This window comes from Musca domestica, unplaced genomic scaffold (assembly GCF_030504385.1).
Source record: "Musca domestica strain aabys unplaced genomic scaffold, Musca_domestica.polishedcontigs.V.1.1 42, whole genome shotgun sequence".
Classification (NCBI taxonomy): domain Eukaryota; kingdom Metazoa; phylum Arthropoda; class Insecta; order Diptera; family Muscidae; genus Musca; species Musca domestica.
This window is the reverse complement of record NW_026712329.1, coordinates 2,890,456-2,918,212: the sequence shown is the minus strand read 5'-3', so window position 1 is coordinate 2,918,212 and position 27,757 is coordinate 2,890,456. Positions and strand designations below refer to the sequence as shown.

General features: G+C 36.3%; 2 protein-coding genes across 6 annotated transcripts; one reads left to right on the top strand and one right to left on the bottom strand.

Moving 5' to 3' along the window:
* Window positions 1-73: 73 nt before the first annotated feature.
* LOC105262549 (uncharacterized) lies at window positions 74-3,774 on the bottom strand. The gene is made up of 3 exons (XM_011297932.3): window positions 3,116-3,774; window positions 426-625; window positions 74-347 (listed from the first exon to the last, which is right to left on the bottom strand). Exons 1-3 carry the CDS (start codon window positions 3,705-3,707, stop codon window positions 267-269), a joined length of 873 nt encoding a protein of 290 aa, XP_011296234.2. The 5' UTR covers window positions 3,708-3,774; the 3' UTR covers window positions 74-266.
* A 54-nt stretch (window positions 3,775-3,828) lies between these two features.
* LOC101900180 (serine protease easter) lies at window positions 3,829-27,662 on the top strand. Of its 5 annotated transcripts, none has more exons than XM_059127055.1 (6): window positions 3,829-3,959; window positions 20,105-20,262; window positions 20,431-20,590; window positions 26,397-26,554; window positions 26,625-26,778; window positions 26,848-27,662. In XM_059127055.1, the coding sequence occupies exons 1-6, from the start codon at window positions 3,896-3,898 to the stop codon at window positions 27,576-27,578; spliced, it is 1,425 nt and encodes a 474-aa protein (XP_058983038.1). In that variant the 5' UTR covers window positions 3,829-3,895; the 3' UTR covers window positions 27,579-27,662. The 5 variants fall into 5 exon arrangements, with proteins under 5 accessions (XP_058983038.1, XP_019895510.1, XP_058983039.1 ...); XM_059127056.1 differs by lacking the exon at window positions 3,829-3,959 and adding an exon at window positions 4,188-4,207; XM_059127054.1 differs by lacking the exon at window positions 3,829-3,959 and adding an exon at window positions 13,142-13,408.
* Window positions 27,663-27,757: the final 95 nt, after the last annotated feature.

Here is a 27,757-nt window from a genome sequence, read left to right as displayed (position 1 = left end):
AAGATCGGCCGGGCCGAACTTACAGCTTTTTTACTTGTTTTTAATTAATAAGACATCATAACTGATTAAATCGATTTACTGGTTATCCACAAATTTTTCTCGTTATTTAATCTTTATTTTCAATCATGTAGTTTTAATTTATAATCTTTTAATTTCTGAAAATTATTCTAATTTTTTAACTGGTTGTGTTTGGTTTAACTTTTAGTCTTAATGATCACATCATTCTTCTTTCCATAATTGTTAGCTTCCTTGAAATCAGCCCGAAATTATCCTTTAGTAAAATTACTTGTGTTGATTCCAAACGATGAGATTGTAACATGTTTGGTTCTTATTATATTCACCACTTGCTGAAATTGAACGATAACATACAAGCAATTCAAATTGAACAATCAAAGACGACATTATCGCAACAAATCTCAACTCACCAAAACCAATTTAATCAAAAATACTGCAAACGTAAGAAAATTGATACTCATCAATGCAGCTTCGGGTGGAAATTCAATCGTTGATTCACCCAGCAGACCTCGTTTGTGACGCTTGTGTCGGCGACCTTCGTTGACATCGTCTTCGTCGACGTCATAATCATCGTCTCCATAATTTGTCCATAATGCCGTGAATTGTCGTTCTAAAATTGAATACAAATGATAATTTTAAAAGATGTCAAGTTTGTAGAATTGTTTTTCAAAAATTATATGCGTAGTTACAGAACAGTTAAGAATTTAAAATGTTTTGTGCGATATCCCAATATTCCTTTGTTATATCGCAAAATGTAGTATAAATTAGTAGTAATTTCATGCTCAAGAACACAACGTATGATTGGTCGCATAACAAAATTGTCGATTTTAGAGTGAAGATTAGCCAAAAGCATTGCAAAGCTACCGAAACATCCAGAAACAGTCACAGTTTTTCTTCAAAGATGCTGCTATTCGTAATGTAACAGTGAATGGTGAACGCTATCTTGAGATGATAAACAACTATTTTTTGGTCAAAATGCAAGAGCTTGACTTTTATAACATGTGGTTTCAACAAGATGTTGCCACATGCCACCCAGCCAACGTAACAATGGACTTATAGAGTGGCGAGTTCGGTGAACATTATATTTCGAAATTTTTACATTAGTACGGCGAGGGTCATTTGTTAATGGAATATTTGAGCTGTGCTTATAATGACTTAAGGAGAATAGTATTGAATTGGAATCTTGCGAATTCCTGCGCATTAACCAGTATGCGATGCGTTTCACGTTCGGGATGGGGCAAAGGGCCGCCATAATCGTGTGTTGTAACGTCTTTAGACTATGTGGAGCTATATTAAGTCTCATCTCTATATAAACGAGCCCGCCTCAATTGGAGACAACATTAAAGCATTTATTTGTGAGAACCCGGCCGAACTCTTCAAAATATTCTGCTAAATTTCCAATAAGACGATGGATCATTTGAGGCGCAGTCGTGATCAACATTTATATGAAATAATTTTCAAACTATAAATTACCGTACAAACAGTTCAAATAAATATTTATTTGAATTTTCTGATTTGAATGTGTTTTTTTTTTTAAAAAAAACTTCTCTATAGGTCTATAAATTGTGAATGATAATGATGGTTTAAATTCAAAAGTGGATGGAAGCTATATAATAATCAGTATACAGGGTGACATAAAAAAACTGCAACAAAGTCAAATGCCATAATTTTATTGATTGAAAGCAAAAAATATCGGAAAAAGCATCAAATGTTAGAATAACTTTAGATTTGTTCGAATTGGTCACCTTTGCCACGAATTATGGTCTTCAAACGGCCGAATGTTGCTCTGCGGTATTTTGGCCTATTCCCGGAGAAGCGCTTGCTTGAGGTGATCGACACTTTAGTATTTTTAGTGCCAACCTTGCTTTCCGGAGATTTTAGTGGCCATTTTGGTGTGCGCTGGAAATCAAGCGATGAACCTCATTTTGTAACCATTCTTGGGTGCGCGAGCTGAGCGTGATGGTGCTAAGTCCTGTTGGAATGTCAAAGGTCTGCGGCAAAAATGTTTGCGTACCCAAGGCTTTAATACACCTTCCAGAATATTTTCGCGATTATATTCGGCATTTATTCTGAGTCCACGGTCGATTAATACGAGCGGAGAGCGACCATCGGCTATTATGGCAGCCCACACCATAACCATGACCGACGCTGGAGTTCTGATGGCCAACCGAAGGTGCACATTTCAGCTGACCTCTTTGGCAAGTAAACACGATCATTTTGTTTGTTTACAAACTGCTGGAAAACGAATGTTTTTTCATCAGAGACAACCAAATTCGGCAGTTCACCACTTTCGGTCAAGCGAAGCAACTCTTTAGCTCTTTTGAGTCTATTTTCTTTCTGTTGCGGCTCTTTCAATGTTCTTCTGGAATTTCAATGGCTTTACCCCCATCTCATTTTTCAATATTTGCCGAATGGAATATTGCGATATGTTCAGCTCACGAGCCATTTTTCGACCATTGCGACGCGGGTTTCGATCAAGGCGCTTCTTTACCTTCGAGCCATTTCTGCTGATGTTGCTGTTTTCTTCCGTCCATTTCCTTGACCTCGGGCTACGCTACTACGCTACGCACGAATGACTTTTTTTCTGGAAAATTCTCACTAAAATGCTTTTGTACGCTTGTAAACAATATAATGAGCTGTGACTGGAATAATTTAAACAGCTGTCGAACGAGTGGCTTAGAAATGACAGCAGTATGAAGTTGGTTGCAGTTTTTTCATTTCACCCTTTATATATTTCCAATAAATATGAAGGAAGCATTTTTGAGATCTATATAACCTTTCGTATCAACTATCATTGCAAATATAGCATTATTTAGTACTTTTCCTGCACCTGTAAAATCAAAGAAATGACGTGCAGCCATCTTGATTTGAGAGTTACGAATTTAAGCACAAAAAATAATTTCAGATTACAGAAGGTTGTGTACCGAGTTTCACCCCCTTCATACCTCTTGCTATAAACTCATTTTCACATTAATGAAAATTTTTATAGTCTGGCATAAGACTAAGTATGCCATTTTTAACTATTTCCAATTGACGTATCGAATTTCCAATTTTACCGACTTTTTTGCTTTGGTTCTTAAAATTGGTGATTTACACTTACCAATATTTCGCAATAAATTGTCTTTTAAATTATAAAGAAATTTGATTTTATCCTCAATACGAAATAGGGAGTTTTTAATCCATGTTTGTTTGAGTGATTTGAGGAAGGTTAAAAATCCTTGAATCGATGGATATTTCAATTCACTGTTGGCATTATTTGCTTCCTCTTCGGTTTTCTGTTGTGGGTCATCTGTATTATTTTCGATTTCATCGACGTATTCGGCTTCTTCGTAGTGATTTCCACTATCCTTCTTATCGACACCACTATGTCTGGATGTTGTTTCCAAATGACTGGGGAAATGTTGTTGTTTTTCTTGCTTAACGATAACCCCTGGCCTGGCGTTTGAGTTATTTCTTATTGGCTGATGATGCTTCGGGTGAGTCTGCTGCTGCTGCAGTAGATGGTGTTGATGATCTTTCAGGGAAATTCCAAACGGGGTTGTTTGTTTGCCATACTTTGGATGATGTCTTTCTTGCTGATACCGTATCCATTCCGGACTGGGACTATCGTACTCATCTTGATGATTACTGTAAGCGTTTAGAAACATTGGAAAATTCCCAATGATTAGTAAGACGGCAAAAGTTAGGTGCATTTCTTTTGAAATAATTTCGTAGACTAAATTGCAGTACGTTTTTGTCCATGGCAATGAGAGTTGATGTCGGTTTGGGTTTTGTCAAAGAAATTATGAATTCAATGAAAAAACGTTTGTCACGGTCTTTTGCTTTTAAGAATAGTTGCTGTTTTTCTTTTTCTTTATCAAATTGATGCCATCGTGAAATCATGAAGCGTAATATGGAGTTTTTTATTGTGGAAATTCCGTTTGTGATTTTTACATCTTATATCTGTATGTATATATTTGAGAGACTCTTTTTATACTTTTTTATTTAATTAGGTTACCGCATACCAAGAACATTTTTTGTATAAAAATAAATTCTTTGGATCAATGTACCTTTCACCACATGGAGTGCTAAGATTTTGTGGACATTTCTGAGATCAAAAAGTTTCGCAACAAATGTTGAAGAATATTTGGATGCCAAAAAGAATATTTTGATGCCGTAACAAAAATACATTTGCATTGGCAATTTGGGTGAAGTAAGAAATACCAATAAAGATAGTTATTTAATGAGTATTACGACTTTTGAGCGTTTGAACTTTTAAATAGGATGGAACTTTTTAATAGGATGGATGGATGGATATTGAACCAACTTCCACCAATTTTGACAGAGGTAATCCGTTGCAAATACTTAAATATGAAATCCAATGAAACCGGAGCATAGATTTGTTCGTTTTCACTCGGGATTCAATCCCGCGAGCGTTATTACTCGAAGAGTGGGAGTTTTATGCGGAGTTTACTCTTCACTCTTTGGCTTTGCGTAAGAGCGCAACCGAGTCACTTCTGTTTAAAAAATGTGAGTGGAGGCCGAATCGTACGAAATAATGTAAAATTTTGTTCTAAGCGTGAAATCGAGTGAAAAAAAATAATATTTGCTGATTTGTGTGTGCGTGTGTAGAAAAGCAAAGTGTTTGGTATCAATTTGTTTGCTGCTATAGTTTGAAAAAAAAAAACAAGTAAAAAATCTGTAAGTCCGGCCGGGCCGATCTTTGAATACACTCCACCATGTGAAACGGTTTTGGTAATTTTCAAAAATTATATCTGTTTAAAATTCTGTTAAAATCTTAAACATACGCAATGTAGCCGTTATATTAGGGTCTATACGACGACGTGGCCATATCATAAACCATTACAATATTTATATGCGGAACTTGAATAAAAAAATTCGGTGAATAAGGTAGCTAAAATCATCAATATAGGGAGATAAAAAAACTGCAAACAAAGTCAAACGCCATAATTTTTACATTTTTTTAATTTTATTGAATGCATGCAAAAAATGTCGGAAATAGCATTAAATTTTAGAATAAGTTTAGATTTGTTCGAATTGGTCAACTTTTTGCACGAATCATGGCCTTCAAACGGCCAATGAAACCGTCACAGCTGCCCGAATGTTGCTCTGCAGTATTTTGGCCCATTCCCGGCAAAGCACTTGCTTGAGGTAATCGACATTTTGGTATTTTTAAACGCCAACCTTGATTTCCAAAATAATCTAGACATAATAGTCCAACGGATTGGTATCCGGAGATTTTGGTGGCCATTGTGCGCTGGAAAAGAAGCGAGGAACCTCATTTTGTAACCTTTCTGGGTGGCGCGTGCTGAGTCCTGTTGGAATGTCCAAGGTCTGCGGCCAAAATGTTTGCGGACCCAAGGCTTTAATAGACCCTCCAGAATATTTTCGCGATATTATTTATTCTGAGGCCACGGTCGATTAATACAAGCGGAGAGCGACCATCGGCTGTTATGGCGGCCGACAGCATAACCATGGCCGGGGCTTGAGTTCTGGTGGCCAAGCGAAGGTGCACATTTTCAGCTGACCTCTTTGGCAAGTAAACACGATCATCTTGTTTGTTTACAAACTGCCGGACAACGAATGTTTTCTCATCGGAGAGAGCCAAATTCGGCAGTTCACCACTTTCTGCCAAGCGAAGCAACTCTTTAGCTCTTTTGAGTCTATTTTATTTCTGTTGCGGTGTAAGTACTTGCACTTTTTGGAATTTCAATGGCTTTTCAATATTTGCCGAATGGAATATTGAGATATGTTCAGCTCACGAGTCATTGTCCGGCCACTGCGGTCGCTTCTTTACTTGTCGAAGTTCTCTAACGATAGCCACTTGTGGTTTTCCAGCCAAATATAAAGAAATCACACTATCACGCTTGAATTCCATCACGAATAACTTTTTTGAATTCCGTCACGAATAACATTTTTTCTAGAAAATTCTCACCAAAATGCTTTTTTACGCTTGTAAACAATGTCACTGGAATAATTTTAACAGCTGTCGGATGAGTGGCTTAGAAATGACAGCAATCTGAAGTTGGTTGCAGTTTTTGCATCTCACCCTGTATAGTTCTTTTTATTTCCTTTAGCTTGTCACAAGCATGTGTATCATGGCATAATAAAAGGAGGTAGAACAGAGCTACCTCCAAAATAATTATTTGTATCTTTATTCTGTCAAAATATACACACATTTTGTTGATGTTTTGTATTCTATTAAACAATATTGAAAACTATTTCTTAATTCAGTTGTCAACTCGAAAAAGTCCGAGGAAAAAATTGTGAAATACATTAAGGAATATTAACAGTTTCTTTTTTTTTTCTTTTGGAAAATTGATGCAATTTTTTTGATATACACTGAAAATATATATTTCTGTTCTTTCGTAACTTAAAATGTAATGCAGAATATTTTTGACTTCGTTGTCGTCCATCTAAAATAATGTTTTGTTGGAGATTTTTGCACAAACTCTCACAAAGTACGGCTTTAACCCAAAAATGACTTTTTAATATATATGAAATATTCGCGTTTAGATATGATTTAAATTTTTGATTTATATTAGGACTTACAGTGGAATTTTATGACAAATTATTTTGTAGAATATTTTTAATTTGCTACCACCCCGTTTAAATTGAGTTTTAAACCATATTTTACTCGGGGTTGATAGACCAAAATATTCCTCCTAATTTTATCTGCTACATACTGAAGACACTATAGACCTAAAATGCACAGATTCCGAAAGAAAGGGCGAACTTTCCCTCTCTAGTTAGGTTAAAATTAAAAATTTTTTAAATGCCGATACACGTGTCTTCTGTTTATACCCTCCACCTTGGAAAGTAGGGTATATTAACTTTGACATTCCGTTTGTAACATCCCTAAATATTCGTCGTGGACCCCATAAAGTATATATATTCATAATCAGCATAAAATTCTAAGTCGATTTAACGATGTCCGTCTCTTTGTCCGTCAGTTTGCCTGTCTGTTAAAATCACATAAAGCCTACATTATTTGACGTAGAGCGCCAAAATTTTGCAGACCAATTTGTATTAGTTCTAGGATTATTGGTATTGAAAATGAGATATATCGGTTCACGTTTTGGTATGCTCCCCACATGATATTCGGTATTTTGATGATTTTTACACATTTTTTCACGAAATCGTCCAAAATTTGGTGTTTGTAAGGCATGATGGGTTCTAGCTTGTGTGACGAAATATTGTATGTATAGGTCCACGTTTTAGTATAGCACCTCATACAACGGTACCTCCCGATATTCGGTATTTTGATGATTTTAGCGACATTATTTGCCGGAATTGTTTCAAATTTGGTGTATGAAGTTCGTAATGAATACTACAGCCTAAGACAGAAAATTGTCAGTGCAGGTCCACATCTTCGTATAGCCCCAATACAATGGTACCTCCATATATTCGGTATTTTGATGATTTTAGCTACATTATACACCGATTTTTTTTTCATATATAACGGCTAAATTCGGTATTTTTAAGATTTTAACAGAATTTTTAACGGATTTTATTTTTTTTTGAAAATTGCCAAATTCATTCCAAATGGTGGAGGGTATTAAATTGTTTTTAGCTCTATTTTCATAATCTGCTGGGGTTTCCCGCAATTATTGAAAAAAAAAATGAGTTTTGTCGCACCGTGCAATTATATGTGGTAAATTATCCATAATGGTACATTAGAATTGTCCAGTTAATGTGAAAATTTAGTGTTCGTTATAATATGTAAAAGTCAACCTCCTACATTAAGATTTTGTCCATTGTCATAAAACGCAAAATTTCGGTATAAAACATGCTTATATCTTTTATTAGAATAAACAGATAGGAATGCTGGTTTCCGAGAACCGCTGTTTTAAAATGATGGACAGCTGTTTAGCTAAATCAAACCAAACCTAAATGGGGAAATAAGAAAATTGTGTAGTTTTTAATAGATTATTATATTTATACATATGTATGTACATGAAAAATGTTAGTTCCAATGTTATCGCCATTTCAAGTGTCGAATTATTGTCAAAGTCGAAAAATACACTCGTATATGCATCTTTATGTATGTACGTTGGATGTGCTTGTGATTCCCATATAAATAGTTTTTGCGAGAACAGAAAACAAAAATTTTTTTGACTGGAGGTGTTCGTATTGGCATTGTAAAATTGGGAATGGCAGGTGACAGCTTCAATTTCTGAAGACGAAGTTAAAATGAGCCTGGTTTTTTTTCTTACTTTTGCTTTTGTACTTATTTATAATTGTTGTATACAAACAAACATGTTATTTATACTGAGACGGCATACACTCACTCGCATGACGGTTCATAATCAAGTTTATAGAAAGTGTGTTTGGGTGTGTTGCAGGGATGGTATATTTAGGTGGTCGGTTAGTTTGTAACATTTTATTTTTGCAATGGGGAAATATACTCCGAGGACAGTATATAACTGTAGAGATTTTGATTATTTTTATATTGTCAAAATGAGTCTCTAGTGGCAGGTGCTGCAACGAAATCATGTGTTTCTCTAAACTCCTTTATAAACTCTCAAAAGTAGTGTCGGCAGTAGACAACTGGCAAAAAATGAAAAAAATATGACTCATGTCAGTATATTCAATAATATTATACCACATATTCTTGTACCTCGCCTAACATTAGAAAAAATGTGTTTAAATGGTGAGCGTTTATGTCTTTCGGAACAACGACTTAAATTTTATTTTTTAATTTAACATGCGAGTGGCGCCCAAACATAGTTGATTACTTGTAACGAAGTCTAAACAATTTAATATTCGTTCCATTCTAAGGACTTAACTGAATAAATAACACGATTACTTATTACTAAAATTGCACAATTTGTTCAGTTTGACAAAATTTGGAATCATAACTTCATACATCGTACTAAATTTTCAGACCTTCAAGGTATTATATGTTATTCAAGCGTTTCCTTTTTTTGAAAAAAATAGGAAAATGTTTACTCTTTCTACAACAAGTCTTCAAAATCTTTAATTTGGAAGTTTACCGAGGAGGATATAAATAAAATCATTGCACAATGGACCCACATCCAATTTTTCTCATCAAAACTATTTCAACGTCTCCATGTGTAAATCCTAGAAACCAGCAGTGACCTCAATATAAAATTTCAGTATTTTAGCTTTATGTATTCACTCAATCCCAAATTTAGTAACATTTAGCACGCATATCCAAAACAATCTGATCCAAAAATCCTAGACACCAAAAGTGATCCAAATAGTGTACTATTTAGGACTTTTTGTACAATTATACTGCACATTTGCGAAACCACCACCAGATCTCAATACCAGATACCAACAGAGACCTCAATATAAAATTTCGGGATTCCAGCTCTATCCCTTCACCCAAGTTAGTACCACTTAATATTTCTCGCACAAATATAGGACGCATTTGCAAACCACCTCCAAATCTCAAACACAGATACCATCAGCAACATAAATATCAAACTTCAGCTCTATCCCTTCTCCCAATATCAAATTTAGTACCATTTAGTACTTTTTGTACAAAAAAAAAAGGACGGATTTCCAAACCAGAGCCAAATCTCAACCTCAGATACCAACAGTGACATCTATATCAAATTTCAGCCCTATTCCTTCACCCAATACCAAATATGGTACCATTCAGTACTTTTCATGTAATTTTGTTACGAATTTCCCAAAACCAGCTTCATATCGCAATTCCAGATACCAACATAGACGTCAATATCTAATATCAAATTTCAGGATTCAGCCCTATCTTTTGACCCAATACCAATTTAGTACTCTTCGCATAAATATAGCAGCGACCCTAATACCAAATTTTAGATTTTATGCACTATCTATGCATCCAATACAAAATTGCACCAAAAATAGTACGAATTAGCACGATTCGTGTACCTACCACTACAGGGGCCCCAATACAAAATTTCAAAATTCCATCATACACCGGACCGAGCCGGACCGAACTTTGAATACCCTCCACCATTTGGAACGAATTTAGCAATTTAAAAATGCCGAATGTTGCTGTTATATTAGGGACGACATGGACCTGTATAGGTATCTTTTGTCATAAGCCATTACAATATTCAAATGCGAAATTTAAAAAAAAGCGCTGTAGCATTCAATACGAACATCAAATATCAAATTTAAAAGAAGAATTCCGATGAATATTGTCGCTAAAATCATCAAAATACCGAATATCGGGAGGTACCGTTATATGGGAGCTATACCAAAACGTGGACCTACATGGCCCATTTTCAATGCCAAAAGTTCTGCAGACATAATATACATTTGAGTAAAATTTTATTAATCTACTTCATTTCGTTCGGAAGCTAGAGTTACCATTATATGGGGGCTATACGAAGACGAGGAGCTGCACAGACAATATCCTGTCATGAGCTTTAGCATCCATTACGAATATCAAATTTGAAAGAATTCCTATGAATAAATGCAGAGACAATTTTCTGTCTTGGGCTATCCATTACGAACATCAAATACCAAATTTGAAAGAATTCCGGTGAATAATGTTGCTAAAATCAACAAAGTACCGAATATCGAGAGGTACCGTTATATGGGGGCTATACGAAGACGTGGACCTGCCCAGACAATTTTCTGTCTTAGGTTGTAGCATCTATTACAAACCTCAAATACCAAATTTGAAACATTTCCGGTGAATAATATCGCTAAAATCATTAAAATACCGAATATCGGGAGGTACCATTATATGGTGGCTATACCAAAACATGGACCTACATGACCCATTTTCAATACCAAAAGTCCTGCAGACATAATACACATTTGGGTAAAATTGTATTAATCTACTTCATTTCGTTCGGAAGCTAGAGTGATTTCCACAGACGGATAGGCAGACGGTCATCTCTTAATCGACCTAAAGTTTTATCCTGATCAAGAATATATATACTTTGTGGGGTCTAAAATGTTTATTTCGAGATGTTACAAACGGAATGACAAACTTTATATACCCTCCATACTATGGTGGAGGGTATAAAGGAAAACAAAAGTTAATCTTTACGATATCGTAAAGTTAATAGAATGAGGTTATGTATGGAACAACATACCGTGCAGATGGCTGTCGTGGCTTTGCCGGCACACACACATATACACCATATTTTTATGAAATTTTCTATGGTCGTTTTACATAAATTATGCGGCATTTCATTAATTAAACGCCCAATTTCCTCTTGTAAGGCTTAAGTTCTTGTCGGCTTATTCGGGTAAATTTCAAGAAACCCCATAGAAACCATTAAAGAAAGTCTTAAAGCCGGGCGGGGCCGACACCACTTTGCTAATTTAGTAGTAGCTGCGCATAATAATTAAATTCATTCATACACGCTATGATTATAATTATAATTTAAAGTTCAAAGGACTAAATATGCCAAAGCATTTGTTTCTATTAAGTTCGGACTTGTATTGCCCATTTGGTGCACAATTAATTGGAAATCGGATAAAAATATATATGGGAGCTATATCCAAATCGGAACCGATCTCGATAAAATTTGGCAAAGATATTTCTGAGTTGTATTTGATATATATCCCAGAATATCGTTGTTACGGAATGCATATTACGGCTGTAGGTAACAAATATAACAAATCGGATGAACAGTATATATGGGAGCTATAGCTATATCTGAACCGATCTTCACCAAATTTGACATACTAGTTTCTAGACTCAATTCGTGCGTAAGTGCTAAATTCCATACAATTTGGGCAAATATTAGACGTTTGGCTCTCAATCAAAGGTAAATCGGACGAAGTTATATATGGGAGCTATTAACAAATGTATTTCTGAGCTGTATTTGATATATTTCCCCAAATATTGTTGTTACAGAGTGCATATTACGGCTGCGGAGGACAAAAATAACAAATCGGATGAACAATATATATGGGAGCTATAGCTATATCTGAACCGATTTCATATTTGGCATACTTATTTTCAGGTCCAATCTGATCGTACGTGAAAAATTCGATACTATTTGGACTGATATTAAACGTTTGGTGCACAATAAAAGGCAAATCGGACGAAGATATATATGGGAGCTATATCTAAATTTTGACCGATTATCTCCAATTTCAATAGGGTTCGTCCTTGGGCCAAACAGATGGTTTGTGCAAAATTTAATCTGGATAGGGCAATAAATGCGAACTGTACTTTGTTTATAAAAATACACGAACAGACGGACGGACGGACATGCATAAATCGACTCAGAATGTGATTCTATGCAGATCATCAAAAGGAACTATGGGTCTATCTCGTTTCCTTTTGCCTGTTACAAACAAATGCACAAAGACATAATACCCTGACCACCTTGTGGTGTAGGGTATAAAAATCTAAAGGTGTTAAATTGCACGATCTAGGCGATACAAAACGAGAACGGATTGTTGTATGAGATGTGACGCCGTCTTGTTGAAACCACATGCCCTCCACATTCATTTCTTCAATTCTAGGCAAGAATTGGGATGCCTTTAATATAAATATATGAATGTTACCAAAACGCGTCGAACGAACAAATTTTTAAAGTCAAACAATTACAACATTAGTTGAACTCATTCAAAATTGTATACACGAAGTGTGCATAAGATTCGGCTCCAGCTTATCGTTAAACCTTTCTCGCTTAGGTTAATATACAAATAAATTTTGAGAACAATTCATTTCTTACCAGTTATTGACAGTGTCTAAAAGCGTTGCGGTTGGCACACTCAAAAAATTGCCGACTTTATTTGCAATTTGAATTGCAAATTGAATTTGGTTGTAATGTAATTTGAGAAAACAACAAACACAGATCTATGAATTAATTATCAAAAAATCCAAACATCATTTTGATATGATTTCTTTAAAATTTTATATTTTTCCTAGACAATTGTTAGTGTGTCTGGACGTGAGTTTGTAAGTATGTAAAGCGTACTTTTGTGGAAGAGAGTTTATTTATGGATTTTCCTCAAGCTAAAAACTTGAATCAGACTTTATTGTATCAATAATAATTATCTGCTCAGCTTGGATCTTTTTTTTGGGATTTATTGGATTCTCCCTGTTTTGTGTTAATCTCGCTCGCTCTCTTTCTCTTCTTGGCTGGCAAACACTGTAGCCAGCAGCTAGGGCCAGACTCCCAAGCAGTTGGCCGGTCATCCAAAAAGACACACCAAGCATTGAATTTTATATTAAAGATCGCATCATTGATGAATCTCAGTTTAGTAGAATTTTAAAACCCGTCTGTTGAGGATCGTTGTTTTTTTGTACTGCCGCATGATCGCCCGTCCATCTGTTGGAGTATAACTAAGAAGAGTTTTAATTTTTTATTTCTGTGTTTCAATATGAAATATTCTAAAGCACTGCCTTTAATCGCTGTCATTCTGACAGCGTTTTGTATACAGTGCTCAGTGGCTAAAGCAAGTGAGTGCTTCTTTATTTCAAAATAAAAGTTTTGTGCGTTTATCTCTTAAAATGGCTAGCAATGACCCATCGGGTTACGGGGCTACCGAAAATTGTGAGATTAGAATAAAGACAAAAACAAAACAAAAACAAGTAAGCAAAGGCTACAGTCGAGCGGGGCCGACCGTTGAATACCCTACAACACTATAATAAACGATACAGTTTATATAGGCGAGATACTCGAAAGAATTCCACAAGATATTGTGACAAATAATAAAAGAAAACCATCAGGTTTCGTTCTCTAATTTTCGAATAATAGCAACTTAAACTAATTTGCTCATTTCCAATTTATTGGTAGATGTTGCACGTAAATGGTCTTCCTAGATCTGGAACCAATATTTCTCAAAGACCTATAATTTCTTAGAAGTGGTAAAAGATTAACATTTATTATTGGTTTTTGACTGAAACGCATCTATATGAGATACAGACATTTGACTATATTCGTTAACGAAATAGTCAGAAGTGCGTCTTTCCTGTGTTTGTGAATTCTCGAAAAAGTCTCTGGAGTGGACATTTTCGTATTTAGTCTACAAAAGTTGGCAAACTATTTCACACATTGAATATTTTTGGATGGCCATCCAAAATTATTTGGCTTTTGCAATGTCCGGTAACCCCCTTTCAAATGTGCGTGAGGATCGGGCGATAATTACGACCTGCCGACAATTTTGCAGTTTTTTGGTCCATTTCAACCCCTAAATATATGGCGATCATCTCCAAAAAAAGTAGGCTTCTATTCTGACCCTCATCTTATCCCCATGCAAAATTTCGTAAGGATCGGGCCGTAAATGCGATCTGTATATGATATCCTGATATCCTAAATACTTAGTTTTGTTAGCTGTAGAAATATTACCAAATGTTTAATTCAAAATGAAAATATGCCAAAAATATGACATAATTGAAAAAATATGAGAAAATATTACAAAATCAATATTTTCATCTTTAGAGAGATATTTTTATGCGATTTTTTTAGACGTTTTTTCTTTCCTGCCAAGAGGCCATTCTGAATTAATGAGAACTGTCGAAATCAGTTCAGCCGTTCTAGACATATAAGAGATCTTTCAAGCATATCTTCTTTGATAAACATATATATCGCACATATTTTGCTATATATCCGATTTGTTGGATGTTAACATCAATGTAAAGGTCAGAAGTAACCTTCTCATGGCTTTGTGATTTCGCCGGGATTTAAAATATTCGCGGTTTAATGAAAAATTTTGAATTTTTTCAACACAAAATATATGGTCTATTTTACCCGCTAAATATTATCCGATGACCACCCAAATTGGTAGGCTTCTTCCCCGTCCTAAACTCTAGCTACATGCGAAATTCCGCGTCGATTGGTCTATAATTGCGACCTGTATAGCTACTGCAAAATCCGACATTTTTTCAGTATTTGGTCCATTTCAACCCCTAAACATTTGGCGATCATCTCAAAAAGGAATAGGGTTCTATTCTGACCCTAGCCCCACCTCCATTCTAAATTTCGTAAAGATCGGGCCATAATTGCGACCTGTAGAGTGATTACAAATTAACATGGACAGACGGACAGACGGACAGACGGACAGACGGACGGACGGACATAGCTAGATCGACTCATCTCGGCGAGCTAGGATGATCCATATATACTTTCCTATGTGGGAAACCAATATTTCGTGGTGTTACATAATTTTTGGCCCAATCAAACTTATAATACCCCCAACACATAGTGTTGTAGGGTATAAAGAACTGATAATGAATAATATTTATTAAAAACAAATGAAATTTGAAACAAAAAAAAAAAAAAAAAAAAAAAAAAGCCAAACAAATGTTTCAAAGTAATTATTAATTCCATATTCAAATGTGCTGAATTTTTGCATACATTGTCTCCAAAAAAAAAAAATAATTTGAAAAATAATATGAATAATAAATGATGTTTGTAGAATGAAACCACGATGGGAATAATAAAACTAAACTATGAGTAAATTAACTTCAAAATAAACACAAATAAAAAATATTAACAATATAACACCATTAAATAAAGCAATTGCAAACAGGTGTTCTGTGGAATTCGACATTCACATCGAACATGTAAATGTCGGACAACATAAAAGAAATATTAATAGTTATTTTTGGCAATTTTTTTTTGTCCTGAATATACAGCTTTTCGGGTTCATTGAAATAGACGCACGCTTAAAAGTATTCAATGCCAATATTCTGGTAATAAATAGTGTAAAAGTGTATTAAGACTTGTGGCACAGACATAAATACATATGTAGCAGGTACAGTCCACAGCGATTCACTCCTACCGTAGACCGATAAGGAAAAGTCACAGGGCACTATAACCAATCGTGTTTCACAAATTTTTAAGACATTGATAATTTCTAAGGTTTTTTTGGTATGCACTTTCTGGATTTTTCGAAATATTCTTATAAAGACACTAAGTTTACAGGACCTCACAATTATTCTATGTATATTAGTAGTAAGTAGACTGACTGTCTGACTGACCTAGAATTAACGCCGAGTCGAAACGGCTGAAGCTAGAATCTAAAAATTGTGCATTAGGGTCAGTCTTGGTGTGATAAGACAGGGTTTTTCGAAATTCGTACTCAATGGGTAACAAGTAAAAAAGCTGTAAATTCGGCAGGGCCGGTCTTTACTCCACCATATGAAATTAAAAAAAAAAAAAAAAATAAATAAATAAATAAATAAATAAAAATTAAAATAAAATAAATAAATAAAATCCGTTAAAAATTCTGTTAAAATCTTAAAAATGCCGAACGTAGCCGTATATATACGACGACGTGGACCTTCATAGGCGACTTTTTTCATAAGCCATTACAATATTCAAATGCGAAACTTAAAAAAAATCGTTGAATGTGGGGGGTACCGTTATATGGGGGCTATACAAAGGCGTGGCCCTGCACAGACAATTTTCTGTCTTAGGCTTTAGTATCTATTTCGAACTTCAAATACCAAATTTGAAACAATTCCGATAAATAATGTCGCTAAAATCATCAAAATACCGAATATCGGGAGGTACCGTTATATGGGGGCTATACGAAGACGTGGACCTACATAGCTCATTTTCTGTCCTATGCTGTAGTATCTATTACGAACTTCAAATACCAAATTTGAAACAATTCCGGTGAATAATGTCGCTAAAATCACCAAAATACCGAATATCGTTAGGTAACACATGACCCATTTTCAATACCAAAAGTCCTGCAGACATAATATACATTTGAGTAAAATTGTATCAATCTACGTCTTTTCATTCGGAAGCTAGAGTAATTTCCACCATACAATGGCGGAGGGTATAAAAAAGTATTGAATATACTAAAAATTCAATAACTTTGCGTTAGACAAACGAAATTCCGAAAATTTGGAATAAGAGTCATTAATGTCGTGCAGGATTGATATATCAAAGGGTTTTGGGAAAATCAAACCTTAAGTCTACGAAAAGTTCTAAAATTGTACTTAACTTTTAATATGGTAAAATTCGGTATTATATGGACGAATATAGTTAAAATGGGAATGAGAATCAATGTTAGAAAGTAAATTTGATATATGAAGGTGGTTTTGGTAATGAGTACTAAGTGTACTAAATTTGAAAAAGTTTGTTTTAGTCTGAAAGAATGAAGCTGGAATTTTTGGGTGAGATAAAAAACTGCAACAAAGTTACATCCCAAATTTTTACTTTTTAAAATTTTATTGAATAAGAGCAATAAATGTCGGAAATAGCAACAAATTTTAGAATAAGTTTAGATTTGTTCGAATTGGTTAACTTTGGCACGAATTATGACCTTCAAACGGCCAATGAAACTGTCACAGGCTGCTTAAATGTTGTTCTGAGGTATTTTGGCCCATTCCCGGCGAAGCGCTTGCTTGAGGTGATCGACACTTTGGTATTTTTTAGTGCCAACCTTGCTTTCCAAAATACTCCAGACACAATAGTCCAAGCGATTGGTATACGGGGATTTTGGTGGCCATTGTGCGCTGAAAATGAAGCGAGGAACCTCATTTTGTAATCATTCTTGGGTGGCGCGTGCTGAGAGCGACGGTGCTGAGTCCTGTTGGAATGTCCAAGATCTGCGGCCAAAATGTTTGTGTGCCCAAGACTTTGATACACCCTTCAGAATATTTTCGCGATAATATTCGGCATTTATTCTGATGTCACGGTCGATTAATACGAGCGGAGAGCGACCATCGGCTGTTATGGCGGCCCTCACCATCGCCGGCGCTTGAGTTCTGGTGGCCAACCGAAGGTGCACATTTTCAGCTGACCTTTTTGGCAAGTAAATACGATCAATTTGTTTGTTTACAAACTGCTGAACAACGAATGTTTTCTCGTCGGAGAAAACCAAATTCGGCAGTTCACCACTTTCGGCCAAGCGAATAAACTCTTTAGCTCTTTTGAGTCTATTTTCTTTCTGTTGCGGTGTAAGTTCTTGGCTTTACCCCGAGCTCATTTTTCAATATTTGCCGAATGGAATATTGTGATATGTTCAGCTCACGAGCCATTTGTCGGCTACTGCGACGCGGGTTTCGATCAAGTCGCTTCATTACTTTTCTAACCATTTCTATGATGTTGCTGTTTTCTTCCGTCCACATCCTTGCTTCTACGCTACCAGTATCCTTCTACGCTACCAGTATCACGGTAACGAGCGATGGTACGAGACACAAAAGATTTATTCACATTTAAATGCTGAAGTGCTCTATCGATAGCCACTTGTGGTTCTCTAGCTGTCACTGGAATAATTTTAACAGCTGTCGGACGAGTAGGTTAGAAATGACAGCAGCCTGAAATTGGTTGCAGTTTTTTCATCTCACCCTTTAAACAAAGCTCTCATTTTCATAGTTCTCATTTCAAAACAATCCTCAGATCAACGCCGGGAATGGGCCAAAATACCGCAGAGCAACATTCGGGCAGCGTGTGACGGTTTCATTGGCCATTTGAAGGCCATAATTCGTGCCAAAGGTGACCAATTCGAACAAATCTAAAACTATTCTAAAATTTTGTGCTATTTCCGAAATTCATTCATTCAATAAAATTTTATGACGTTTGACTTTGTTGTAGTTTTTTTTTCTCACCCTGTATATCTAAAATTATTTGGTCCAAACCAAGCAGACTTTTTTTGTCTGAGCATTTTCGTTTGACAAACGTAGGTTTGTCGATGAAACACTAACATCATATCGGAAGGAACTCTATATTAGAGCTATATCTAGGTATGAACCGATTTTGCAGAAATTTGGCAAATTGATTGCAATCAAATTGCTCTTTATTCTTAACTTATAATTAATCTCTCTCTCTCTCTCTCTCTCTCTCTTTTTCTCTCCAAATAATAATTCTCACCTTCTTTCCTAACGAACTGAACTCCGCCTTAGTGAGTAATTGGATGAGTATTGGAAACGTAATTATTGTTTTTGTAAAGTAGAGTTAATATGTGAAATGTATTCATGCTTGCGATTTGTGTGTGTGTGTGTGTTTGCAGGAAACATTGATATATGCAACGTAAGCTGGGGTTTTGGACTTCCCTGATTATTTTCGGTTATTGAGAATGGGGGATATACATTTTTGTATCCAAATGTCTGGGAAATTCCTGGGAATAAAAAACTCCAAGTGATCGGAAGCAAAGAAATACGTTATTAAATAATCTATATTTGCCAAAAACATTTACAAATTATATAGGGTAAGTGTACCAGTAGTCGGCACTTTTAGGATTTTCGCGTCTTTAATCGCTCACCATTCTGAGTGGAACTTTTCAATTATTACAAAGTTATTTTATTCAGATTCGAAATTTTGTATAGTTTTTGCAATAATAAATAAAGTTTTAATAACTTTTTATTAAATTTCATAAATTTGTAGTTTTATTAAAACAATGCCTTTTTGCCAGTGGTCGGCACCACTAGCCAATTGTCGGTATGGCATGTTCCAACAGTCGGCATACCGATTTTTTTGTAAGAATAATTAATAATAATAAATTAATTCATTTAAATATAATATTTTTGTTTAGTTAAACTGATTCGACGTCTTTATTGTACTTTTATTAAGAATATGAATTGTTGAGGACCTTCACAGACAAAATTTTAATTTTTATTAGAATAAATCATCTTTTCTTAGAAAAATTGTACACAAAGATAGCAGACAATATATTTGAAGTAAACAAAATACATTTAGTTATAATAGTTTCATTTATTTGGGATTAAAAATAAGAAGTGCCGACTACTGGGACATGCCGAACTTAGGCACACTTACCCTACTTAGCAATGGTAAAATACGATAAGCCAGATTTACCTGAGGCCAAAAAGAACAAGTAAAAACTGCATCAACTTAGATTGTGTAAAACTTTTTGTAATCGTATACCATGTGAAAACTCCAATTCAAACTCAACTCAAATTCCAAATTGTCTCAACAACTCCGAAAAAGTTGGAGAAGAAAGGGTTTATATCCTAAGGTAGAGGTATCGATATTTTGGGAATTTCCTAAAAATGGGTCATGAATTCTTTGAATTAGTACTGTGTGCCCGAAAAAAAGCAACTGACGTTCCCCTTCGGAGTCCTTTTTACAAATAACTTAATTTTTTACAATTGAAATTAAAAAAAAATTGTTGTCTCCTTTTCAATATCACATGATTGAGATGAAGCATCACTAAATTTATCTTGCAAACAATTTTACAGATGAGCAATGCATGACGCCTGACCGAGCCAATGGCCAATGCCGTAACCTTGTAGAATGTCCCCAACTGTTGCAATTGCTGAGAAATACCAATAGATCTCCGCAACAAACCCAATATCTGCAACAAAGTATGTGTGATCAAATTGGCTCGTTGGTCTATGTAAGTTTCACCCAACCCCCACAAAAAGGGTAATATTTTCATTACCTTCTAATGAAATAACTTTTAGACCAACATTTCAAAATTTTTATTAACTAAGTAAAGGTTATGAAAATAACTAAAGAAAATGCGTTGATGGTTTCAAAAACAATAATCTGGTCGTTTTCACAGGTATGTTGTAAAGTGGAAAGTGTGGCCGGCGCTCGAGCCACCTCAAACCTCTTGCCTTCCACCCGAGATTGTGGAAAGTCCTTTGACAATCGTATCCATGGTGGCAACGTTACACGTATCGATGAATATCCATGGTTGGCCCTGATTGAATATACAAAACGTATGTTAATAATTTCGAAGAAAAATAAAATCATTACCAAAATCTAGATGGGCACCTAACCTCATTTCATTTTAAATGTTAATTGTATCATTTAATGTTGGAATGTTTTGTATTTATGTGGATATTCTCATACATACAATATTCTCAGAAATGTACTCCGTCCATATTTCATTAGATTCGAAATTAATGCACGTCCCATCGTATTTGCATTTCAAACACATGGATATTCATTTTTCAGATGTGTGATTGTTATTGTTGTGTCATTATCATTTTTTGTGTGATCTCGTTTTCAGAAGATAATCGCGGTTTATTCTCAATATACACTAAAGACCCCAAAAGATTCTATCTCGGTCATCGTCCAGAGAGAGAGAGAGAGAGAGAGGAGAGAGAATTCTTCCACTCTTATAGAGAGAGTCCCTTCCATTCTTCTATAGAAAATCACTACTATCATTCGCCTATAGAAATTCGCTTTCACTCATCTTCAAAGACTCCCTTCAGTTCGTCTACAGGGACTTCTTTCTGTCCGTCAAAACTCCAAAAACTTCACTCGTCTGTAGAGACTGCCTTCTAATCACCTATGTATATTCACTTCAGCACGTCTATGAAACCTATCCTTTGTTAATCCACAAATACCCCCTTATTATAGGCTATAGAGACTTCCTTGCTCTAGTCTATAGAGGCTTACATACATGCCCTAGTCAATATAGACTCCCTTGAGCTCGACTATAGAGATTTCCTTGCGTTTGTCTATAGAGACTTCTTAGAGTCTTTCTTGAACTCGTTTATAGATTCTCCCCTGAGCTCGTTTGTAAATACTGCCTTGAACTCGTTTTGCGCTCGTTTATAAAGACTAATTTGCTCTCGTCTACAAAGACTCAATTGAAGTCGTCTATAGAGACTGCCTTTACTTCTGCTTGTCTATAGAAACTCCCTTCAGCTTTTTCTATCGAGACTCTAACGTCTCGTCAGTCCTGCTCGAATATAGAGAGTCTCTACATGCCCTAGTCAATAGAGACTCTCTTGAGTTCGACTTAGAGACTTCCTTGCGTTGGTCTAAAGAGCCTTTTTTGCGTTCGTCTATATAGAATTCCTTGCGGTAGTCTATATAGACTTCTTGGAGTCTTTCTTAATCTCGTCTATAGATACTCCCCTGATACTCCCTTGAGATCGTCTAAAAAGACTCCTTTGCGCTCGTCTAAAAAATTTGCGCCCGTCTACTACTTTGTGCTCGTCTATAAAGTCTCATTTGCGCTCGGCAATAAAGACTCAACTGAAGTCGTCTATACAGACTACCTTTAGTTCTGCTCGTCTATAGAGGTCCAGTTCTGCTCGTCTATAGAAACTCCCTTCAGCTTTTTCTATCGAGACTCCAACGTCTCGTCAGTTCTGCTCGTCTATAGAGAGTCTCTACCGCTAGTCTATAGAGTCTTCCTACTCAATATCGATCGTCTATAGAGACTCCCTACTGCTTGTCTATAGAGACTTCCTACTGCTCGTCTATAAAGACTCCCTACTGCTTGTCCATAGAGACTCCCTACCGCTCGTCTATAGAGACTCCCTACCGCTCGTCTATAGAGACTCCCTACCGCTCGTCTATAGAGACTCCCTACTGCTTGTCTATAGAGACTTCCTACTGCTCGTCTATAAAGACTCCCTACTGCTTGTCCATAGAGACTCCCTACCGCTCGTCTATAGAGACTCCCTACCGCTCGTCTATAGAGACTGCCTACCGCTCGTCTATAGAGACTCCCTACCGCTCGTCTGTGGAGACTCCCTACTGCTCGTCTGTGGAGACTCCCTACTGTTCGTCTGTGAAGACTCCCTACTGCTCGTCTGTGGAGACTCCCTACTGCTCGTCTGTGGAGACTCCCTACTGCTCGTCTGTGGAGACTCCCTACTGCTCGTCTGTGGAGACTCCCTACTGCTCGTCTGTGGAGACTCCCTACTGCTCGTCTATAGAGACTCTTTACTGCTCGTCTATAGAGACTCCCTTTACTTTGTCTAAAGAGGTTATATTTAGACGGAGAATAGAGATTCCATCCAGTTGGTCTAGAGAATCCCTCCAGTTCCTTAGGAGAGATTATCTTCAGTTAGTCTATAAAAAATGTGATCAAGTCGCCTACTAAGGACTCCTCCCCTCAGAACTTCGATAAATTCTCCCCTCTGTTCATCCATAAAGACTCCCTCCTGGTCGTGTATAGAAGCTCCATTTAATTCGCCTAGATATTTTGTTTCAGTTCGTTTAAAGAGACTCCCTTCATTTTGTTCTGTAGAGATTCTCTCTAATTTTTCTTATACTGCGGATTGAGAATAGAGATATCCTCCAGTTGGTCTAGAGAGAATCTGTCCAGTTCGTTTGGAGAGATTATATTGAGTTCTTCTTTAAAAATCGTATTAGGTCGTCTACACGTCCTCTAGAGATGCTCCCCTCAGCACGTCTATAAACTCTCCCCTATGTTTATCCATAAAGACTGTCTTTCGCTCGCCTATTAAGATTCCCTTCAAAAGACTATCTTTGAGTTATCTACAAATAATCCTCTTAGTTCGCATCACTTCTTAGACATTGTATAAATGTGTCTGTAGCCTCATTATAAAAGTCCTCTGAGCGTTCAAGCATGCGTATACATGACATAAATTAAAAAAGATTCACACGCCATTCCAGACAACGGTCATTCGCACGCTATACATGTCCTGCTTATAGAAAAATGTTCAAAATTACCAACCTCAATCCAATTTTCAGCTGGGAATATTAAAAATTTCTTTTGCGGTGGATCATTGATCAATAAACGTTATGTCCTGACCGCTGCCCATTGTGTTACGGGCAGAGCGTTACAAACGAATGTTCCGACTGGGGTGCGTTTGGGGGAATGGGATCGTTCCACAACACAAGACTGTGAACGTTTAGCCAACAATCGATTGGATTGTGCCGATCCCCATTTAGACATTGGCATCGAAGAAATTATCGCTCATCCGCAATATAATGAAAACGCTGCCAATCGCCTGTATGACATTGCTCTGATACGGTTGGAACGCGATATTGAGTACACCCATTTTATTAGTCCTGTTTGTTTGCCAATGGCCGAAGAGATGCGCTCGAAGACATTTGATGCCATGAAAATGGATGTGACAGGGTTTGGTGCTACGGAAACTGGTACCAGTAGCAATCTGAAATTAAAAGCCGCCGTTGATGCCTGGACTAATGCCGACTGCCGTCAAAAGTATGCAGCGAGAAGGATTTATTTACAAAACTCTCAAATATGTGCTGGTGGCGAAGCTGGAATTGATTCGTGTACCGGCGACTCGGGTGGTCCTTTGGTGGTGCGTCAACGTTTAGATAACCGTGATGTTTATGTCTTGGCCGGTATTGTATCGTTTGGACCGAAACAATGTGCTACCGCGGGATGGCCTGGTGTCTATACACGTGTTGGTGCCTATGCTGATTGGATTTTGCAAAATATTAAACCTTAAATGTGTGCTGATTTTTTTAGAGCAATAAATTTTAAATCTTGAGAAGATTAATGCGAAGGATTTTGAATTGGGTTGCAGTGAAAAGGTTTTGGTAAAAGAACATTTTAAGAAAAATCTCCAGAAAAGACGGAAAATTTAAAAAAAAGTAAAAAAGCTGTAAGTTCGGCCGGGCCGAACTTTGAATACCCTCCGCCATTTGGAACAAATTTAACAAATTTTCAAAAAAATAAAATCCGTTAAAAATTCTGTTAAAATCTTAAAAATAACGAATGTAGCCGTATATTAGGGTCTGTACGACGATGTGGACCTGCATAGGCAACTTTTGTCACAAGCTATTTCAATTTCAAATGCGAAACTTAAAAAAAAATCTGTTTATAATGTAGCTAAAATCATCAAAATTCCGAATATAGAGAGGAACCATGGGAGTTGTAAAACGTGGACCTGCACAGACAATTTTTTGTCATAGGCTGTAGTATCTATTACGAACTTCAAATACCAAATTTGAAATCATTTCGGTAAATAATGTCGCTAAAATCATTAGAATACCGAATATCGGGGGGTACCATTACATGGGGGCTATACGAAGACGTGGACCTACATGGCCCATTTTCTGTTTTCTGCTGTAGTATCTATTACGAACTTCAAATACCAAATTTGTAACAAATCCGGAAAATAATGTCGCTATAATCATCAAAATACTGAATATCGGGGGGTACCGTTACATGGGGGCTATACGGAGAAGTTAACCTACATGACCCATTTTCTTTTTTATGCTGTAGTGTCTATTACGAATTTGAAATACCAAATTTGAAACAATTCTGGTAAATAATGTCTCTAAAATCATCAGAATATTGGGATAGACGGACAGACGGACGGACATTGATAAATCGACATAGAATTTTATGCTGATCAAGAATATATATACTTTGTGGGGTTTAAAATGTATATTTTGAGGTGTTACAAACGGAATGAAAACTTAATATACCCTCCATACTATGGTGGAGGGTATAAAAACCTAAAATTTGGTTTTGCGATCACTCTTTTATTTACCTGTACTGATCGTTACTGCTAGATTGAACTCACGTCAAAATTCGACAATATAAACTTAGTAGGGTGAATTTCAAAAGAGTTTTATCGATCAGATCAAGAATATATACCCTTTGTTTACGAATATTTCGGGGACCGTTAATTATGAGGTGAACAAAGCCAAATACCTCGGATACCTCAGTTACGTATTAAGAATTCAAAATTATATTCAAATCAATTGGAATACTTCGACCTCTACCACCCTTAGAGTTGGATTGTCAAAGACCTAAAATAGTAAAGACTGGACAAAATGCATTGCGGAAAAATGGTTAATGTGGAAAATATGTAGAGGCGCTGCTCACTACAGATACATGTTAGGGAAAACAAGTGAAAAAGCTGTGTGTTCGGCCGGGCAGAACTTTGAATATTCTTTGGAGCGAATTTGGCTATTAAAAAATAATATCCGTTAAAAATCCTGTTAAAATCTTTAAAATACCGAATGCAGCTGTTATATTAGGGCTAATATGACGACATGGACCTGCATAGGTAACATTTGTCGTAAGCCATTACAATATTCAAATGCGAAACTTAGGAATCGAAGGTACCTCCCGATATTCGGTATTGTAATGACTTATGACATAAGTTACCTATGCAGGTCCATGTCGTCGTAAAGACCTAAAGAGCTACATTCGGTATTTTTAAGATTCTAACAGAATTTTTAACGGATTTTATTGTTTTTAAGAACTGCCAAATTCGTTCTAAATGGTGGAGGGTATTCAAAGTTCAAAAGCTTACAGCTTTTTACTTGTTTCTATTAGAATTCTAAATTATTCGATTGGAAAACGTCATTAGCACCTTCGATCCAACATTTTCGTTAGAATACAGTTCTACCAAACTTAAAAAATCAAAAATAATCATTACAGACCAAAACGACGGACCAGCAACGTGGACCGTGTCAGCTAGTAAACTTATAAAAAACAATTGGTATTCCTTCATCAGAAGTCCTATACTTGATATAGTATTTAAAGAATTGATGTTTTATTAGGCGTGTTTTATATAGAAGATCATTAAGATCGGTAGATCTCATTTTAAATTAAATGTTTTAAAATTCTTGGCTAATCAAAAATTGGTATATTTTGTTTCCAAAATTTACTTGGGATTTTATGATATATTATAGAACACTGATAGGTATATTTCCGATAAAAAAATAAATTCGCCTTCCTCCCAAAAGCCAATGGATTTTTTTCTACACGATAATAATTTTTATAATAAAAAAACAATTTCTAATATGTTCATATAAATATTTTCCCAGATCAACCCTGCCGGAATCCAAACAATGAAGCTGGAACCTGCGTTAGTCTCTTGGAATGTCCTCCCTTGTTGAATCTTTTGAAGAATGTTGGTAGAACCCAAGCAGAAACCATGTTTCTGCAACACAGTCAATGCGATTATGTGGGTTCCACTGTTTATGTGAGTTGAGGCTGTGTGGAATCTTGTAATCATTTTGTTTTTAATTGTTTCTGTTTTAATTCCAATACAGGTTTGCTGTGTTTTGCAAAGCGGTAGCCGTTTCCTAAAAGCTGAATTGCCAACAACACGCGAATGTGGCAAATCGTTCGATAATCGCATTCTTGGTGGAAATGTTACCAGAATCGATGAATATCCCTGGGTGGCATTAATCGAGTATACCAAACGTAATAAATACTTAATCGCCACGGCTCGGATAATGTAAACTAATTGATTTCTTTTTCCCATTTCCACAGCCTTCAATGAAAAAGGTTTCCACTGTGGTGCAGCTCTCATCAGCAAACGTTATGTCATAACGGCGGCACATTGTGTAACCGGTGCTGGTATCCCCGCCGATTGGCGCCCAACTGGCATTCGTCTAGGCGAATGGGATCGCAACACCAATCCCGACTGTGAACGTCTTATCAATGACCAATATGACTGTGCCGATCCTTACATAGATGTTGCCATTGAAAAGATCACTGCCCATCCCATGTACAGATCTAACGACAAGAATCATCTGTACGATATTGCCCTGATTCGTTTGAGTCGAAACATTGAATATACCGATTTCGTTAGTCCTGTATGTTTGCCCGTTCAGCAAGAATTGCGTTCGCGAACCTTTGAAGCTCTAAAATTGGATGTGACTGGATTCGGCACCACCGAGGACAGCCGTAGCAGTGATTTGAAGTTGAAGGCAGGCGTTGATGCTTGGAATCTTGAAGATTGTCGTCGCAAGTACTCACCAAAAGGTGTGTTCCTTGACAACTCACAGATGTGCGCCGGCGGTGTGGAGGGTGTTGATTCGTGTCGTGGTGATTCCGGTGGACCATTGGTCATTAAGCAACGTGTTGAAAATCGTGATGTTTATGTTTTGGCCGGTGTTGTGTCATTCGGACCGACTCCATGTGGTTTGCCAGGTTGGCCTGGGGTCTATACCCGTGTTGGAGCCTATGTCGATTGGATTTCGAATAACTTAGAACCCTAAATATAAGATACTCTTGTGTGCAACGAATTTTTTGAATACATTTTGAATAAAACTTTTTGTATCGCCCTACATTTTAAATTTCAATGGAGTCTTTTTTATGGTGATGAAGATTAATTACGATTTTGTAAAATGTAAGCATTGAAAATATAAAATCGGACGAATCAAATTTTCAAAATACA